The following is a 16,072-nucleotide window of genomic DNA, read 5'->3' on the forward strand; positions in this document are numbered from 1 at the left end:
GTCCACTGGGGTCTGGAACTCCATGTCCCAGGGACCTAGATGCCAGGTGGGAGGAAGGTGAGTGTTGTAGATGACAGGATTCTCCATGGGGCCAGGAGCTTAGGAATGTAGCTACTTGTGTACACCACAGGAATGGGGCTAAGTGGAACTTGGGAAATCTTTTCTCATGTTTGATTTGGATGCCTCCTGCCCTATGAGACTGTAACAAGGCTGTAGTAACAGAGAACTCCCAAGAGTTTAGGGAGATGCAGGGCTGTCTACAGACATGTCACCTAAGGGCAGATACAATGCTTGACTTGGCTCAGATGGAGTGTTATGTATGTTTTCTTCAGAGAATAAGCCCAGTTTTATGGACACTTTTTGTTTAAAAAAGGGCCTCACACTGTACCCCAAGCTAGCCTACAGTTTACTATGCAGCCTAGAACAGCCTGGAACTTAGGGCCCCCTTCTTCCTCAGTGCTGGGATTATAGGTGTAGACTATCAAATCTTTCTTCTGGATCTTCTTGGTCAACAAATACTTCCAAACTTGCCCGAGAAGTTGTGGTCAAGAGCTGGGCCATAGGGCTCCTGGAAATAGGAGAAAGCGGCACCCGTGGTTGGGAGCTGGGTCCTGGCAGCAGCAGCAGCAATATATTGAGGAACAGAACTTTGAGAAATGGACAAGATGAAGAACCCCAGTCCATGCTGAGACCTAGAACCAAAACAGCTGGTATATATGTTGGAAAGTGAGACTCCAGCCCTCTGATGCCCCCATATTCAAGGAGTCTGGGATGACTGGAAGCATCACCCTAGCCCCTGGCATTCATCCTTGGGGTGCCAATGGAGCAGAAAACTCCATCTCAAGCCTCCTCCCTCTGGGGGTTACCTTGGTCTGGACTCCACCTCCGGAAAAGCCCACCAAGCTCTGACCCCTCCCCAGGGAGGGTTAGGACTACTCCCACAGGTAATTTAGGCTGCTGCCAAAAGGGACACATGGCTTTCCGGTTTTGTGGGCCCCCCCATCTCTCTCCCCCCCCCTCGCCACCTCGTTCCTGACCACCCTGGAGTGCTGCATTTATTAAACGTGGGCATTTTTTATTAAGTCTAATTTGGTCTAACTGGAATTATTTGCATAGGCAGTGAGGCTCGTCTTAAGAGCATTCCTAACAATATAGTGTTGCCAGCTGTCTTTGAGCCAGGTTCTGTACTGACCACCATGATACAGCAAAGCCCCCACAGGAAAGTGGTTTGTGTGCTGGCCTCAGGGAAGAGACTAGCACCTTTATAAGGAGAGTTAGGGGCTAGGGCTGGCCTCAGTTCTGTGTTCTGAAGATAGGACAGTCAGGGAAAACTGCAGGCCTTCCTACCAACAGGATACATGGTAGCTGGCAGACGATGCCACAGACCTTTGTAAAACCTTTATTGAAACGTCAGAGGCCATGGGGACGGACCCTAAGGTTTCAGTTCTGGAGCCAAGAATCTTTCCTCAGCATGCCTGGCCTGGGCCCCTAGTGGCTGAGGAGACAAAGTGAGGGGCTCCCACAGTACTTGGACTAGGACCAGGACCTTCCTGGCAGCCCAAGGAAATATAGGGGCTTCAGAGAGAGGCCCCTCATGGAGCTAACCAGGAGCTCAGGGTCCCCATGACACAGAGCTGGGAACTCCTTTCCCGTTGGACTGTCCTAGGGCTTTTCTCGTCACCCAAGGCAGGTGGAGGTCGGAAGTTGTCCCTCAGGGCACCTGAGATCGTGGGAAGGCATCTGAGGCCACGAAGAACAGAGATGCTTTAGGACAGACACGTCGGGGACTGGGCAGCCATAGGCCACGGCTGAGACGGACACTCGTCAGCTGTCCTTGCCTCCACTACTCTTCTGGTCTGAAGCTGTGGCTTTAGTCAGGTTCCCAGCTTCCCTTTTGAGGACACTCAGCAGAGTCTGGGAGCTCTCCAGGATCTGGGGCCAGGGAAATAAAAGAATTGTTAATTTCTCTGGTAGGAAAATCCCACCGCCTCAGCCTCTCTCGCTGGAGTATGGGAATCTCAATATGGCCTGTGCTGAAACCAACCGGCCACAGGGGGATGTGTGTGTGTGTGTGGAGGGGCGTGTTAATCACCTACCCAAGCCCCCCTCCCTCCCTGCAAAACCAAGCTGTTCTGGCCCACACCATGTACTCTTTCCCATACACCGCTGCTCACTCCCTCGGATCCCACAGACGGCTCCACCGTCCGGCCTACAGCGCACAGCTGAGAGCCCCACCTTGAGGTAGGCGGCCTCGGTCTCGGCGATGGTCCGGTCAAACTCGTTGCGAGAGGCGATCTTGCGCGCCAGGTTCTCGTTGACGCGGGCCAGCTTCTCCGTTAGCTGCCTCACCTCATTCTGCAGCCGCTGCTTTTCGTCCTCCTCCTGCTGGATCTGCCGGCACAGCTCCTCTCGCTTCTGACACAGCTCCTCGATGCCTAGAGAGGGTGGGAAGACAAGAGCCGTGGGCTGCGGGCTCGTGAGCTTCGGAGCCCGACCTGCCGGCACGCCACGGGGCAGGGCCGCAGAGCGGGGCTCGTGAAGCGCGTCCGCGCGGCCTCCCGAGTGGGTCGGCCGGACCCCCGCCCGCAGCCCGCGGCCTCCCGCGCCCGCTGCTCACACTTGACCAGCTCGTTGTTGTAGTTCTGCAGCGCCGCGCCCTGTTGGGTCATGGTCGGCGCCGCGCCTGGAAGCCTCAACCGCCGCCCGGCACCGCCGATCCCGCGCCTGCGCACTGCCTCCACGGCGCGCGGACCCGCGCACGTCACGGCGGCGCGCCAGTCCCGCGCCGGTGTCATCACCGTGCGCCGCGTTGGGCGGGTCTGTTTTGTGGACGCTGATGGAGGCCGAGGCTGTGGCGGTGACGGCGGCGGAGGCGGTGGCAATTGCCACCGCCGATGACTGCGACTCTAGGCCTGGACAGGAGCTCTTGATTGCTTGGAATACCGTGAGCACTGGTCTGGTGCCGCCGGCCGCGCTGGGGCTGGTGAGGCCTGGGAAAGGTTGGCGGGCCTGTCGGGTCGCGACTCTGCATGATTTAGGGAGTTCGGTCCTCACAGCTCCGTGCGAGCATCCTGTGATGGGTTTGCCCCCTTCCTCAACTATCTGATTCGTTTGGTTCCCCTTGCAGCCTTTGGCTGCTGAGTTTTTTCATCTCCCCCCCCCTTTTTTTTACTCCCACCTCCCCACCCCCTCACGGTTTTCCGTGCTCCAGGCATCTTCCCGGACCAGCGGTGGAGTTCCACCAAAGGAGGAAGAGCTCCGTGCAGCGGTGGAGGTTCTGAGGGGCCACGGTCTGCACTCTGTCCTGGAGGAGTGGTTCGTGGAGGTGCTGCAGAACGACCTGCAGGGCAACATTGCTCCGGAGTTCTGGAATGCCATCGCCCAGCGCGAAAACTCCGTCGACGAACCCCAATGCCTCCAGCTGCTCCTGGATGCCTTCGGTCTGCTGGAAAGCCGCTTGGATCCCTACCTGCACAGCCTAGAACTCCTAGAGAAATGGACTCGTCTGGGCTTGCTGATGGGCTCTGGAGCTCAGGGGCTTCGGGAAAAAGTTCACATCATGTTACGGGGAGTCCTGTTCTTTTCCACCCCCAGGACATTCCAGGAGATGGTCCAGCGCCTCTATAGCCGTTTCCTGAGAGTCTATATGCAGAGCAAGAGAAAAGGAGAAGGGGGCACAGACCCCGAGCTTGAGGGTGAACTAGACAGCCGGTATGCCCGCCGCAGGTACTACCGACTCCTGCAGAGCCCTCTGTGCGCAGGCTGTGGCAGTGACAAACAGCAGTGTTGGTGCCGACAGGCACTGGAGCAGTTCCACCAGCTCAGCCAGGTCCTGTGAGTACTGCCTCCTTGGCCATGCCTCTGTTTCTCTGGATGCCCCATTTTTCCTGAATTCTGTAGACCTCTGTGTAGAGCTGGTAAACTGACTGGTGAGGTCTTTCCGTCTGTACCTGTAGGCAAGGATTGTTTTTATTTATTATTTGAGACAGGGTTTCTCTGTGTAACAGTACAGGCTGTTCTGGAACTCACTTTGTCTCAGAGATCTGCCTGTCTCTGCTTCCCGAGTGCTGGGATTAAAGGTGTGTGCTACCACTGCCCAGCATAGCCAGGGATTACTGTGTAACAAGTTTACACTTGGTCCTGGACCTAGGTATGGGGTGTATGTCCTGTGTATCCTTTAGGGAAGAGCCCTTGTAGGTAAGGGACAGATGTGTGTTGTGGGTTCTCCATGAGCAGGGATCTCCTCCAGGCATAGGCTCAGTCTGCTGGAGCGGGTCAGCGCTGAGGCTGTAACCACCACCCTGCATCAGGTGACCCGGGAAAGGATGGAAGACCGCTGCCGAGGAGAGTATGAGCGCTCCTTTCTGCGAGAGTTCCATAAGGTGAGACTCATCTTCCTGAGCTGTGTCCTGTCAAGGCAAAAGTGGATTTTTCCACAGACATATCTAGCAGTAGGCAGGTTGACCAGGAGTAGTGACGGTTGAGGTTATCGTGGTGCTGGGTAGAGGCCAATCCTAGACAAATCTGGTGTAGGTACTGAATAGGGTCTGCGACTAGAAGAAGAATCCTGGGCCAGAGGTGGCTCCAAGAGGTTCCCCAGGCAAGTATGGCAAGATAGACCAGCCAGACCCTCCTCTTTCCACTGCCATACAAAATGTGTGCTCGCTTAACAGTTCCTCCTGGATTAACCTACAACCTAGTACCTGTACCCTAGCATAGAGGTAGGGTATCCCAGTGGAGGCCTGTGGTTGCCGATTATTGGGGTATATGGTGTGTAATTCTGCTATGGGCTTCATAGCATTATGAAAAAGCTAGGTTCAGCCCCATGAAGCTGTCCACCCTGTTTCTGCTTCACTCCCAACTTCCCGTTTTTCATATGTCTATCCCCTGTGGATGCATATTAGCCATGGTGGGGCCTGATCAGAGTGGGTGTCCCCACAGTGATGGCCTAGAGTCATGAGCTTGGAAACTCTTGGAGCGACCACATTGAGCCCTGGACAGTGGAGTGTAGGTTTGGTGCTTTTGGCTTCCAGACATGGTGGAGGCTTCTTTAGGATCCCGCCAAAAGTGTGTGGTTACTGGGTCAGGCTGGTGCTTTTAATGTCATTACACCTCACACATGCTGGTCTTCCACAGTGGATCGAGAGAGTGGTTGGTTGGCTTGGCAAAGTTTTCCTTCAGGACAACCCCAGCAGGCCGTGTTCTCCAGAAGCTGGGAACACACTGCGTCGTTGGCGCTGCCACGTGCAGAGATTCTTCTACCGTATCTATGCCAGCCTGCGCATTGAGGAGCTTTTCAGCATCATCCGAGGTTGGTCCAGCCTCTGACCCTGCAGTGATTGCCTATGCTTTTCCTTCAGCTGTTGGCAGGTGGTGTGCTGAGCAGAGTTAGACCTCCTGACATGGCTCAGAGTCTAGAGCAGCACTTCTAGACATCCACTCCTGTTTCTTTCATTTTGGCTCCTGCTTCAGACTGGCCCCTATGTGTCAGTCTGTCATGTTGACCCAGTGTCAGCTTGTAGAAAGTGAGTAGGGTAGGGCTCATCAGTTAAGAGGATTTGTTACTGTCACGGAAGAGTCAGGTTCGGTTACTAGCATCAGGGGGTCTGAAACCCTCTTCTGTCCTTCACTGCTGCCAGACATTCCTTATCCTTACATGCAAATGCTCATACATATAAAAATTTTAAGTAAAAAAAGAGTTTGAAGGTAGTCCTCATTAATTGCAGGAGTCATTTGACAAAATTGTTTTTCTTTTCCCAAGAGATTGAAATTTAAATTTCACAGCTAGTACAGCATGGGACAGTTCAGTTGTCTCCTTTTGTTTTGTTTTGTTTTTTAAAGACTTATTATGTATACACTATTCTGCCTGCAGACCAGAAGAGGGCACCAGAACTCAATATATAGATGGTTGTGAGCTACCATGTGGTTGCTGGGAATTGAATTCAGACCTTTGGAAGAGCAGGCAATGCTCTTAACCTCTGAGCCGTCTCTCCAGCCCCCAGCTGTCTTCTATTGTACACCACAGCAGGGATGACTGTGTTGTGTGAGTTAAGGCAGCTGTGGGTATCAAAGTCTTTGAGAGTCAGTGAGGCAGTCAACTGTGCCTCTGGACAGATGAAATAGTCATCTCTGGTCAGATTGGCCTCCAGTGAAGCTTACATTGAAAATTACAACATTTTATGCCTGATGGGTAGATCCTGTCTGAGCCTCTGCCAGATTGTGTATCTTGTTCTCCCCCCATCTCTCTCTGTCCATATATATACACACACATACACACTTATACCGTACATATACTATATATACGTATGTGTCTGTATATATAAACCCTATATTTGTAATGTATATATTATATACTATATATACCTCTTTTAGTGTTTATTATGCCTTTTTACTTACCTACTCCTGTGGCATGGTTCTCTTTCAGACTTCCCAGACTCTCGGCCAGCCATTGAGGACCTTAAATACTGCTTGGAGAGGACAGATCAGAGGCAGCAACTGCTTGTGTCCCTCAAGGTGGCCTTAGAGACTCGACTCCTTCACCCAGGTACCATATGTAGCCACTGTGGACTGGCCATTCAAATAGCTCTCAGGGCTCACATGAAGTTCTTGAGAAAGGAATAGGTTAAGAATGAAAGCAATTTTTAAAAATTTTTATTTATTTATTTATTTGTTTTGAGGCAGGGTTTCTTTGTAGCTTTGGAGCCTTCCTGGTCCACTCTGTAGACCAGGCTGGCCTTGAATTCACAGAGATCCACTCGTCTCTGCCTCCCAAGTGCCGGGATTAAAGGCATACACCACCCAGCTTAAGAAGCAGTTTTTGAAGTCTTTGGGAGAGCTGAGTTAACCCTGAGCTTTATCCATCTTTAGAGGAAGTCAGAGCCTGTCTGACTTGATCTAAAGGTTCTAAGTGGTTTATGTATTACTTTTGTATTTCTGTGACCAAATGCATGACAGAATCAACTTCAGGGCAGAAGGATTTCTTCTCTTGGTCTCAGAAGGTTACAGTCCATCATAATGGGAAAGGTATGATGGCAAGCCACAGACAAGAAACTCCAAGACTTCAAAAAGTAATGTGTTTCCACTAGTTCAACCCTGACTGCTAAAGGCTCTTTTTTTGTTTCTGTTTTGTTCTTGTTTTTTTGAGACATGGTCTCTTTATTTGAGCAGACTGCCTTGAACTCACAGAGATCTGCCTGTCTCTGCCTCCTAGTTGCTGGGATCAAAGGCATGTGCTACCACACATGGTTTGGTAAAGGTTCTTGGACCTTTAAAATCACACCACGAATTGGGAATTAAGCCTTCAAAATATGAGCCTAGCTTGGAGGTGGCAGCACATCCTTTAATCCCAGCACTCGGGAGGCAGAGGCAGGCGGGACTACAGAGTGGGTTCCAGGACAGCCAGGGCTACTCAGAGAAACCCTATCTCAAAAAACATAAACCATGAGTCTGTTGAAGCCATTCTAGAGTCAAACCCATAGCAAACTGCTCCTTGGAAAATTCTGGAGACTGTGATTATAAATCAGTTGAATTGGGTAGGAGCAAGAAGGTAATCTGCAGTCTCCTTGGATGAGGCTCACATGGTGACCTTCAGATCACCCAGCCTGTATGGTTAGTTGCATACTCAGATTTTGGCATTCAGGAGGCCGCTGTCCAGGCTGCTGTATGATTTCTATCTCCAACCCCCTTGTAGGTGTCAACACATGTGACATCATCACTCTCTACATTTCTGCCATCAAGGCGTTACGTGTGCTAGATCCTTCTATGGTCATCCTAGAGGTGGCTTGTGAGCCTATCCGTCGCTACCTGAGGTGAGTGCCACTAGCACTTGGGTCACTCCTGCTGAGCTCTGGTCCTGACATGCCGTAGACATGGATTGGCTCAGGGTAGGGGCCTCTTTTCCTTTTACTAGTGCTAGGTAGTTGTCTTTTCTAACACACATTGTCAAGGTGTGGTGTGTGTTTGTGTGTGTGTGTGTGTGTCAGTGTCAGGGCCTACTTCCCTGATCCCAGCAGAGAGAGAAGCTTGTGTGTTTGTGCGTGTGTATGTGTATTAGGGTCTACTTCTCCGACCCTGGCATAGAGAGAAGCTTGTCTAGGGCCTAGCCTTGTTGATCCAATCTGACAGATTAAAGAAGAGACTTGGGGCCGGGCGGCCTTGGCACACACCTTCAATCTCAGCACTCGTGAGGCAGAGGCAGGCGGATCTGTGTGAGTTCATGGCTGACCAGCTTGCTCAACAAGAGCTAGTTCCAGGACTGGCTCCAAAGCAACACAGAAACCCTGCCTTGAAATACCAAAAAAAAAAAAAAAAGAGGCTTGGTATCTGTACAGCTTCAACCTTCAGAGCCTCTGTGACCTCTCTGGTGGATTCCCTGGCAAAGCTGGCCAGAAAGCTCTCAGGCAGCAGAGTTTCTAGGTTTAGGGATTAGTGAACCAGGTACCAGATGAGAAGTGTTAGGTGCCTGCTCTGGGCTCGGGTTTTCTCCTTCCTAGTCATTGAACTCATCTCAGTGTCTTAGCCCCTGCTTTTTTCAGAGTAGTGCTGCTTTAGTTTTTTCGTTTTTTCTATGAAGCCAGATGGGCCTGTCTTTAGTACATGCCAGTTAGCACTGGGCACACTAAAGTGGGTTATACCAGGTGTCATGATGCCTTGTTAGTGACAGCAACATTCAATCCTCCGGTCAGGACACGAGAGGACACAGTACGGCAGATTGTGGCTGGGCTGACAGGGGACTCGGATGGGACTGGAGACTTGGCTGTTGAGCTATCTAAGACCGACCCAGCCAGCCTGGAGACCGGCCAGGACAGTGAGGATGATTCTGGCGAGCCCGAGGACTGGGTGCCTGACCCTGTAGATGCTGATCCAGGTCAGTTTACCTATGGCTTCAACTTGGCCCTCTCCTAGTTTCTTTGGGGATCTATTGGGTTCTGTCATGTATGTTGCTACCCATGCCTGGCTGTATCAGAATCAGCCTTGTCTCAAGCTTGAGATGAGAGGTCAGGGCCTTGCTTAACACCAGCTTGTTTGCTATCTTTTCTCACTGTCTAGCCACTAGTTAACTATAGTTGGTGCCCTTGTGGTACATACATGAACGAACAGATTTATGGGAAGTCTGTACCCCACTTCTGTCTGTGATTTGGCCCTCAAGTGTATTAAGGTGGCACCTCTGGCCGAGTCCCATCTCTTGCTTGGCTACAGTCTGCTGGGTTTTCAAAGGCTGTGTATTCTTTGTCTTGCTTAGGTCTTAGCATGAACTCTACATCTTCATCCTTTAAAAGGAAAACCCAAGGACCTTTATTCTATTCCTTATGGCTGATTCCTAGGAAGTGCTTGTGAGATTGGAGGCACTGTGGGTAGAACAGGTGCCCTAGGAACCAACCCTGGGTCTACTAGGAGACATATTACTCCCAGCTGCACAGGACATTGAGAGCAAGCCCTCCAGGCCGTGAACTCTGAGGTGTCACTGTCATTGTCAAGGTTCCAGTGGTATGCCCCTCTCCCCAATGCTGTGCAGGGAAGTCGAGTTCCAAGCGACGCTCTTCAGACATCATTAGCCTCCTGGTCAGCATCTATGGCAGTAAGGACCTCTTTATCAATGAGTACCGCTCGCTACTTGCAGATCGCCTACTCCACCAGTTCAGTTTCAGCCCTGAGAGGTAAGGCAAGGGGCTGGTTGACCTCCAGGGGGCGCTGAGGCCTAAAGCCTTCATTCAGTGTTTGGAGGAAAACACTTGACTATTTACTGCCCTTATTGGCCAAGGTGACCGAACTCTGGCCCTAGTGCTTCCTGCCTTTCTTCAGCCCAGGGTGTCCTAGGCGGAGTGTGTGTCCTGGGAAGGCTGTCTGCTTAGGGTACCAGTTGAAATGGAGGCACACTGCAGTCCCTCCCAGAAACTTGTCCTTCCAGGGAGATCCGTAATGTGGAGCTGTTGAAGCTGCGCTTTGGTGAAGCCCCCATGCATTTCTGTGAGGTCATGCTCAAGGTAAGTGTCCAGGACTCCCCAGCCAGTTGTTCCCACTTCCTCCATTCAGCTCAGGACATTGATGAGATGCCCTTTCTTAGGACATGGCAGATTCCCGCCGCATCAATGCCAATATCCGTGAGGAGGACGAGAAGCGGCCTATAGAAGAACAACCGCCATTTGGGGTCTATGCTGTCATATTGTCCAGTGAATTTTGGCCTCCCTTCAAAGATGAGAAGCTGGAGGTCCCTGAGGACATCAGGGCTGCCCTAGACGTTTACTGCAAGAAGTATGAGAAACTGAAGGTACAGCCAGTAGGCCTCTTGCTAGTTTACATCTCTGTGTATCAGACCCTTACAGTGGGTGGTATGGCCAAGTTCAAGGATCCTTTCTCCTAAGCTTGGGGTCAGTTATGGCAGGGGAGGCAAGAGTGTGACACACTCTACAGGTGACAATGCTTTCTGTAGGCCATAGAATACAACCTAATGAATGCTCTGACCCGGAGGTGCTCAGAGGGTGCAGGCATCCAGGTGGAAAGCACCCTAATTGAAGGAGCATATAGTCCCCTGTAGGGGTCAGGCTAGGAGAAACTAGGTGGCCATGCAGACAGGTCTGGCTTGGGAACATCTGCAGCATCTTGTTTGTGATGGGGAAGTGCTGAGTCTAGATGTGTTTCTGCCTACAGTCAGAAGGAAGCCTGTTCTGCTTCAGGCTCAGGATCTGTGCTCTGGATGAGTCCTGAGAACTTAAAACCTACTTCCTTCAGGGGGCAACAAAGTGGAACCAAGATGGAAGACCCTGATTGGGGAAGTTATAGAAGAGGAATGTTTGTGCCAGTAGCTATGAGATGAGAGCTTGCTGCCCTCGACCCTGTCTCAGTTTCTGGAAGAGTCTAGGTGTAGTGTTTGTGACCTTTACTGACACCAGGTGAAAGTGTGGTTACTGGTCAACAGTGTGGCCTGCTGTGGCCTATTCCGCGGTGATGTATCTAGTTACAGTGTCTGAGTGCCTTGACCCTAACCCTAACCCCTAACCCACTTCCTGGTTGAGTGGCCTGAGTGGCCCTCTGACTACTCTGATAGTATGAGATACCTGTTGCTTTTGCTGGGTTTTCACCCTGGTTCCCAGACATGCCTTAGCTACATCTTGTTAGAGTAGCCGTACTCTAGTGTCCTTCATCTCATTTTTCCTGGGCACTGGGAGCTCTGATAAACAGGGCTGTGCGAAGAGGTCAGGCCTAGGCCATGATTCCTTCGTCTTTCTCCACAGAGCTCCTAGAGGAGATCTTGCTGGGTCTGTGGATGACTGACTGTGTGGCCCATATTTTGTGACCATTTTGCAGGTCACGACTATCGAACCAGTGCTGGGAAGCTAAACTGGTTGTAACCAGGGGAAGCCACTGATACTGCCTCCTTTTCTATCCTTGAATTGGGTTCATTGATGTCTCTCCCTTAAGAGCTGCAGAGGTCCCAGAGGGACTCAGAGCATCACTTGGCCACCAGAACAGCAGAATCAGTGTCCTGGGCACTACTTTAATAAAAAAAAAAACTGCAAATTACACGGTTTAGTAGATTAGAAATGTGTTGATATTGGGTTGTACTTCCCCCAGAATGCTCTAGGACAAAAAAGTTGCTTCCTGCCTGTTACAGTTTTCAGTAGCCCTGGCTGATCCGGGTAAATGTTTCAAGACAGGGTTTCTCTGTGTAACCCTAGCTCTTCTGGAACTCGCTCTGTAGACCACTCTGGCTTCGAACTCACAGATAACAACCTGCCTTTGCCTCCTTTCTGCTGGGATTAAAGACTTGCGCCACCACTGCTATGCTGGTAGATAGCATCTTTATGTCCAGGTTTTCTCTATGTCTGTTTCTCTTTTAAGATGCTAGTTATATCAGATTAAGGACCTATTCAATTCCAGGACAATCTCATTTTAGGAGATTACGTATTTAATGACTCCATATTTGGAGCTAAGATGGCAAGTATCACTGGAGTTAGATATTTCCTGTCTCTTTGAAGATAGCACAGTTTGGCCAACGACAGTCTGTGTTTTCTAAAATTAATTGTCTTCCCATGAGCAAAGTACATTTAGCCAATACCAGTATCCCCAAAGTTAACCATTTCAGCATCCACTCTTAAATCAGTCTCTTCCAATCGAGTGTGATGTGCACACCTGTGATCCCAGTCTAACTACATACTGACATCTCTTTCTAAAAAAGTCTTAGCCATGTGAAGCAGGTTTCCTTTCCAGCTGCTTGTTGTGAGGTTATCTTGTTCAAAGCACGGTGATAAGAAAAGTGTAGTTTAGAAGTAGACACTCCCAAAGGGAGCAAGGAGAAAGGTTATGAGCCCTAAAGCACACCGGAGGCCCAACTAGAGAAACTGAGTTTGGTAACAGCCTCTGACCCGGTGCTCTGTCACTGATGGCTTGGACACTGAAAAACTCCATGGGAATCCACCAAGGTTTTTGAGTTTTGCACCAGCAATAATGCTAACTGTTTGAGTGAAAGTGACAGAGACACCGCAAAAGTCCATACTGACATGTGGGCTTGCTTGGCAAGCCAAGAGGACAGAGGGCTGTTACCAAACTCAATTTCTCAGCAGTAGGCTGGTCCTGAGCCAGGTGTGGTGGTGCATGCCTGTCACCCTGCTCTTGGGAAGCAGACACAACAGCAGCACTACTGGTTGAGGCTAGTCTGTTCTACATAGCAAGTTTCAAGACAACTAGGGCATTATAGTAAGGCTCTGGCTAAAAAAAAACAGGAGGCACAGGCACATGTGGTGGCGCATGTCTTTAATCCCAGCATTCTGGAGGCAGAGGCAGGCGTATCTCTGTGAGTTCGAGGCCAGCCTGGTCTACAAGAGTTAGTTCCAGGACAGGCTCCAAAGCCACTGAGAAGCCCTGTCTCGAAAGTGTGGGGGGGGGGTAGCTTCCTGGATAGCCCATGTGTTACTGGTTTCTTCTGAGATAATCAGTTGGATCTACAAGTCACACAGACTAGCAAATGGCTAGCTACAATCTGGCAGTTTTCTAACAGCTGTTTTCCCTCAGGGTCTAGTATTGTGTTCCCTTTTTCCATCTGAGCCCTCATCAGAAGGTCCTCAGTGCCCACATTTCTATACCAATGTTGTTCCCCGTGGTGTTTTCCATGGTGTGTGCAACCTCTAGTATGACAGCAGCCCTTGTTCCCAAACCATCACCAGCATCATCCTTACCTTCGGTACTGTACCAGTTGTCTCCAACAAATCTAGGCTCTAGCGTCCATGCACTTCCTGTTGTGCAATCCCAAAGCCACTTCAATATTCCAGCTATTTATTTATGTAATAGTATTTCTCCCTGCAAGCAGAATTTTTTCTTTTTCTGGAACTAGCTCTGTAGAACAGGCTAGCCTCAAACTCAGGCTAGCTTCTGCCTCCCAAGTGCTGGGATTAAAAGCTGCACCACCACCACCTGGCAGAATATTCATTTTTTTTTTTTTTTTTTTTTTGGTTTTTCCGAGACAGGGTTTCTCTGTGGTTTTGGAGCCTGTCCTGGAACTAACTCATGTAGACCGGGCTGGTCTCGAACTCACAGAGATCCGCCTGCCTCTGCCTCCCGAGTGCTGGGATTAAAGGCGTGCGCCACCTCCGCCCGGCTCAGAATATTCATTTTTTATGACTACTATAACAGAGTGTTAGGGACTGGGCAGTTTTAAACAACAGAAGTATGTTGTTTTAGTTCTGGAAAGTACAAGTCCAGTGTGAGGGTGTTGGCGACACTGCTCTTTCTGGCACCTATAAGAACGCACCCCTTGCTTTCCCAGCTTTTGGTGTGTGCTCTGTGCCTCATCTCTTCTACCTTCTGTGCCTGTGTTTTAGCCTTGTTTGTCTGTCTGTCTCTTGTTTTTTGTTTTGGTTTTTGAGATAGGGTTTCTCTGTAGCTTTGGAGCTTATCCTGGAACTCCCTCTGTAGACTTCAAACTGGCTGGCCTCGAACTCACAGAGATCCACCTGTCTCTGCCTCCTGAGTGCTGGGATTAAAGGCGTGTGCCACCACCGCCCGGCTTATTATCCCCTCTTAACTAATTACATCTGTACCAACTTGTTTGCAAATAGCTCACATTCCGAGGTACTGAGGGATGACATGAGAGGGACACAATTTACCAGCAGTACCCATTGTTATATTGTGGTTGCTCAGGAGCTGGGCACTGGAACCAGGTCTCCCACGCTTGCTACTGCCTGCCAGGGATGGCATTGGTACAGGCCATTGGTGCAAGAGCCATTCCTTGCCAGATAGCATGCCATAGGAGCCTGTGCCTTGTTCATCTGGACCTGGCTGGAACCCACTGGATTGTTCTTACTGATTCCCGCCCAGGCTATGCGGACCCTCAGTTGGAAGCATACCCTGGGCTTGGTGACAATGGATGTGGAGCTGGCTGACCGTACCCTGTCTGTTGCAGTGACCCCAGTGCAGGCAGTGGTCTTGCTGTATTTCCAGGACCAAGGTGAGTCCCTAGAACCCCATCTGGTCTGCCTGAGCACACTACCTTGGGGCCACTAGGCACTGCTTGTCTAATGAGTAGTGAGGTGATACACTGTCCCTGTGTCCCATCATCGTCCCCCATCCTCCCCCTCCCAGGTGGGCAGGATTTAGGGGTAGCAACCATTCCTTTTACCCATGAGTCAAGCTGGACAATTCTCATCCCTCTGGGGGCACAGCTGGTTAACTGCATTGGAGAAGGTAAAGCTCCAGTGTACCCTGCATTCCTGTGATTCTGCACACAGCCAGCTGGACCCTGGAGGAGCTGAGCAAGGTGGTAAAGATGCCTGTGGCACTGCTGCGGAGGCGCATGTCAGTGTGGCTGCAGCAGGGTGTGCTGCGGGAGGAGCCTCCAGGCACTTTCTCTGTTATTGAGGAGGAGCGGCCTCAGGACAGGGACAACATGGTGCTGATTGACAGCGATGATGAGAGCGACTCCGGCATGGCGTCCCAGGCTGACCAGAAGGAAGAGGAATTGCTGGTGCGTTGGCAACTTTCATAGTGGGCTGGGGGTGGGCCAAGAAGGTGACTGTCTGACCATCCCTGGCTTCTGTTTCTAGCTCTTCTGGACGTACATCCAGGCCATGTTGACCAACCTAGAGAGTCTCTCTCTGGAGCGCATCTATAGCATGCTCCGAATGTTTGTCATGACTGGCCCTGCTCTGGCTGAGATTGATCTGCAGGAACTCCAGGGCTACCTGCAGAAGAAGGTCCGCGACCAGCAGCTCATCTACTCTGCAGGTGTCTACCGCCTGCCTAAGAGTTGTAACTGATGTCCCTCTTCTGGGCTCTGACCCATAGCATTCATGCCTGTGTGGCCACTGGATAGACAGTTAGGGTACCTTCCTACCCCCCATGTGTCTGTGCCTAGCCCCCATCCGTTCCCTGCCTAACACCCAAAGTACAAATTAAAATTAAAGTAGATTGGTTCATCTTTTCGTGTAGTTTTTTGAACACATACACATACAGGCTTGTCCTCCATAAACACCCTACATTAGCTCTATAGGGCCTGTGTTCCTAGCAGCAGGTAAGGCAATAGATTCCCTGAACCCAATAGATTGCCCAGGACCCACGCTTGTTTGGGTAAAAGTAAATAGGGTTAGCTGCCCAGACTCTCCTGAGCTGCCCCATCCTGCTTTTGTGGTCTTTAAAGGAATCTTGGATCTTCACTTGTGTGTAGCCTAAGTGGAGTTAATGCCAGGCTTTGTGTTAGGACATTTGCACCCACCAGGTCTTCCAAAGTGAGGCAACCTGAGTCAGATATACTCCTTGTGTCCAACAGACAGTAGCCACTTAAGGACATAATCTAGTGGCCAGAGGATTAGATCTTTGACCCCTTTCTTGCACCAGATATTACATATTACATGTATGTATTCAGATTTTTTGATGTCCTCAGGATTTGCAGTCAGAATTTATGGACAAGGGCAGGGGTGAGAGGAGAACCAGGAATCAATTTAATCCTTTCCCTCAAGTTAGGGCTCAGCCACCCTGAAAAGCAGGCTGTGTCCCAGATGCTAGCTGAGGACAGGCTAGGACCTGGCGGGGCACAGTGTGGACTCCTGCTTCCCTGTCCCAGAACAGCTGTTTGCCAGCAGGA

The 16,072-nt window shown here is 50.6% G+C and overlaps 2 protein-coding genes across 2 annotated transcripts; one reads left to right on the forward strand and one right to left on the reverse strand.

Annotated features, from left to right (window-relative positions):
* Positions 1–552: 552 nt before the first annotated feature.
* On the reverse strand, positions 553–2,800 carry Ssna1 (SS nuclear autoantigen 1). The gene is made up of 3 exons (XM_057754776.1): positions 2,618–2,800; positions 2,236–2,435; positions 553–1,932 (listed from the first exon to the last, which is right to left on the reverse strand). Exons 1-3 carry the CDS (start codon positions 2,793–2,795, stop codon positions 1,825–1,827), a joined length of 486 nt encoding a protein of 161 aa, XP_057610759.1. The 5' UTR covers positions 2,796–2,800; the 3' UTR covers positions 553–1,824.
* Positions 2,790–15,399, forward strand: Anapc2 (anaphase promoting complex subunit 2). Its single transcript, XM_057754773.1, has 13 exons — positions 2,790–2,983; positions 3,212–3,834; positions 4,250–4,382; positions 5,137–5,311; positions 6,425–6,544; positions 7,691–7,808; positions 8,685–8,866; positions 9,515–9,656; positions 9,908–9,983; positions 10,064–10,267; positions 14,311–14,440; positions 14,721–14,956; positions 15,036–15,399. Exons 1-13 carry the CDS (start codon positions 2,837–2,839, stop codon positions 15,246–15,248), a joined length of 2,499 nt encoding a protein of 832 aa, XP_057610756.1. The 5' UTR covers positions 2,790–2,836; the 3' UTR covers positions 15,249–15,399.
* Positions 15,400–16,072: the final 673 nt, after the last annotated feature.

This window comes from Chionomys nivalis, chromosome 22 (genome assembly GCF_950005125.1).
Source record: "Chionomys nivalis chromosome 22, mChiNiv1.1, whole genome shotgun sequence".
Taxonomy (NCBI): Eukaryota; Metazoa; Chordata; class Mammalia; order Rodentia; family Cricetidae; genus Chionomys; species Chionomys nivalis.

What these genes read in the sequence shown, in the direction of transcription:
- Ssna1 (XM_057754776.1), bottom strand. Translation starts at nt 2,795, where the DNA reads ATGACACCGGCGCGGGACTGGCGCGCCGCCGTGACGTGCGCGGGTCCG. An exon ending in CAACAACGAGCTGGTCAAGT is followed by an intron (nt 2,436 to 2,617) that starts GTGAGCAGCGGG and finishes CACCCTCTCTAG; the next exon opens with GCATCGAGGAGCTGTGTCAG. An exon ending in CCGAGGCCGCCTACCTCAAG is followed by an intron (nt 1,933 to 2,235) that starts GTGGGGCTCTCA and finishes CCCTGGCCCCAG; the next exon opens with ATCCTGGAGAGCTCCCAGAC.
- Anapc2 (XM_057754773.1), top strand. Translation starts at nt 2,837, where the DNA reads ATGGAGGCCGAGGCTGTGGCGGTGACGGCGGCGGAGGCGGTGGCAATT. An exon ending in TTCTGCGAGAGTTCCATAAG is followed by an intron (nt 4,383 to 5,136) that starts GTGAGACTCATC and finishes GGTCTTCCACAG; the next exon opens with TGGATCGAGAGAGTGGTTGG. An exon ending in AGAAGTATGAGAAACTGAAG is followed by an intron (nt 10,268 to 14,310) that starts GTACAGCCAGTA and finishes ATTCCCGCCCAG; the next exon opens with GCTATGCGGACCCTCAGTTG.